General features: G+C 44.4%; 1 protein-coding gene across 2 annotated transcripts in view; it reads left to right on the top strand.

Annotated features, from left to right (window-relative positions):
• The window catches only part of RBX1 (ring-box 1, E3 ubiquitin protein ligase), a 14,334-nt gene extending 12,327 nt beyond the window's left edge, over window positions 1–2,007 (top strand). For both annotated transcript variants that reach the window (XM_006775974.2, XM_015571942.1), the window contains exon 5: window positions 1,817–2,007. In XM_006775974.2, the coding sequence (XP_006776037.1) occupies window positions 1,817–1,829 (13 nt within the window). In that variant the 3' untranslated portion in view covers window positions 1,830–2,007. The remainder of the gene's footprint in view (window positions 1–1,816) is intronic.
• The last annotated feature ends 304 nt before the right edge of the window (window positions 2,008–2,311 follow it).

Here is a 2,311-nt window from a genome sequence, read left to right as displayed (position 1 = left end):
GGTAAAGACCGAGAGAAACATTGATGTGAGAGAAATATATTGATTGGTTGCCTCCTGCACATGCCCCGACCAGGGCCCAGGCCAGGGAGGAGGAGCCTACAATGGAGGTACATATGCCCTTGACCCGAATCGAACCCGGGATCCTTAAGCCCACAGGCCGACGCTCTATCCACCGAGGCAAACCGGTTTCGGCTGAATGTTCATTTTTAAGAAACTCAGTATCTAGCTCATATTATTCTCTATTCAACAAAGTGCATGCTAAGTAATATGTAAGATATAGAGATGTCTGAGACAGTGCTTCCCTGTTCTTGGGGGAGCTTGCATTCTGAATGGAACCACGACAGTAATACATGTCCAGGCAGAAGCACTTTTCTGAGTTCTTAAGAGGCCTTTGTGACTTGCTCTTCCCTAGAGCAGGCTCAGGATTCTGTTTTGGACCAAAACTGTTCGTGTTGCCCATTACATATGTCCAGGGCTGAGCCCAAGCACTGGGGAGTGTGAAGAATTCCATATGTGGGCCTCTGACACTGACACTGTATCCAGCCAGTGACTTTGCCAGGGAGTAGTTTTCTTTCTTTCTTTCTTTTTTTTTTCTTTTTTGTTAATCCTCACCTGAAGTTATTTTTTCCACTGAGAGAGGTTGGAAGGAGGTGGGGGGCAGGAGAGGTGGCGAGATGAGAGAGCAACACATCAATTGGTTGCTTCCTACACGCACCCTGACCAGGGCCAGGGAGCAAACCAGCAACCCAGGTACATGCCCTTGACTGGGAATCAAACCTATGACCCTTTGGTTCACAAGCCAATGCTCTAATTACTGAGCATACCATACCAATCAGGGCCAGGCAGTGGTTTTCAGTGCATTTGGAAAATAATTTCATAAGGAACAAATTACAGCATTCTTTAATCTGATAGGTAACTTCTGGGTTGTTCTCCAGCCCACTAACAAACACTACAGCTTTACCCTGTGTGGAGTTGGGGACAATTTTTTTTAGACAGTATTCAAGTTTGATTTCTTATGAAGCCAAGTACCCTGGCTTTCATCCATATAATGAAATATTTTAATCAGTGGCTAACTGCCCAAAAAGAACCAGGACAAAAGATTAAATAAGATAATGAAGAGTTTTGTGTTCAAGAAATCCATTTATATGTGAAGAAATTTCCTGACCTTGTTTACTTTTATAATCTGATTAGAGCCAAATTTGGGCTTCAAGGGAAAGCAGAAACCGCTTGAAATTCATGCTTAGTTTTCCACATTCTGTAGTGGGGTTTCTGTGTGTGTTTTTTCCCCCCTCTTTCTGATGCTGAATACAGTCATAGCTGTAATGGCCCCTGGTGGTAGATTTTGAAAATGAAGACTGCCCTGTTACTATTCTCGCATTTGCCTTACCCCAGACTTGCCTGAGTACTGAAGTGGAGGTGCAAAAAAGGCTGCCGTGGGTAAAGGGAGGTCAAGAGCTCAAACTGTCTGAGCCACTGACTCGAGCCAGCAGGTCAAGTTCCCTTTCACAACCACCAGTTCTAACTTCTTCTCACCTTCCTCATACTACCCAGCACCTCGCTGGTAACTAGGAGGAGAGGAAGGTGGGCATGACTGAGTCCCAGGGAGGGACCGTCACTAAGGGGGTGGGAGGTGGTAGGTAAAATACTACAGAGGATGATAAGATGAAAGGGACAAGAGACCAGTGGCATAACCCAGTTTGGGAGCACACTTACGTCTCTTCAAAGTTTCCATCCCATTTGCTCATGTGTTTAAACAGGTCTTATTGTCTCAGGAAATTACTGAGGAATTAATAAAATAATTTACTTTGTCTTTCAGGTATGGGCACTAGAAAAAGAATATTCTCCATCAAGCTCAACTGTTTTGTTATTCATTTAATGACTTGCCCTCCTGTTACTTAATTGTAAGTTAGATAGAACTGGGTCTTTTCTGCTTTGTCTTTTCAGTTTGCTATTCCTGCAGTCCTATTGTGTTCCGTGTCAAATAAAATCCAGTTGGATTCTATATTAGATGCTGTCTCTTGTGTATGTGAAAAAAGTGAACATAAATGTAGGGTCCCCTCTTCTCGGTCGGACAGCCAGCTTGTGAAAGTGAGACGTTTGTGCATTAGAGCCAGAGCAGAGGTGTCCTGCGTGCACATCACTCGGTCACAAGACTTCTGTCCACATCCTGGTTACTGATGGCAATCTTGGGCACGTCGCCTCTGCTCCCAGCTTTCCTCCTCTATAAAGTGGCTTCTGAGGACTCACTGGCATCATGTGGGCACAGACAGAGGCTTTGTAAACTGTAAAACACTATACAGATGTTAGCTCT

Source organism: Myotis davidii, unplaced genomic scaffold (assembly GCF_000327345.1).
Source record: "Myotis davidii unplaced genomic scaffold, ASM32734v1 scaffold428, whole genome shotgun sequence".
Lineage (NCBI taxonomy): Eukaryota > Metazoa > Chordata > Mammalia > Chiroptera > Vespertilionidae > Myotis > Myotis davidii.
The sequence above is the reverse complement of the archived record's forward strand: the minus strand, read 5'-3'. Positions and strand labels throughout refer to the sequence as shown.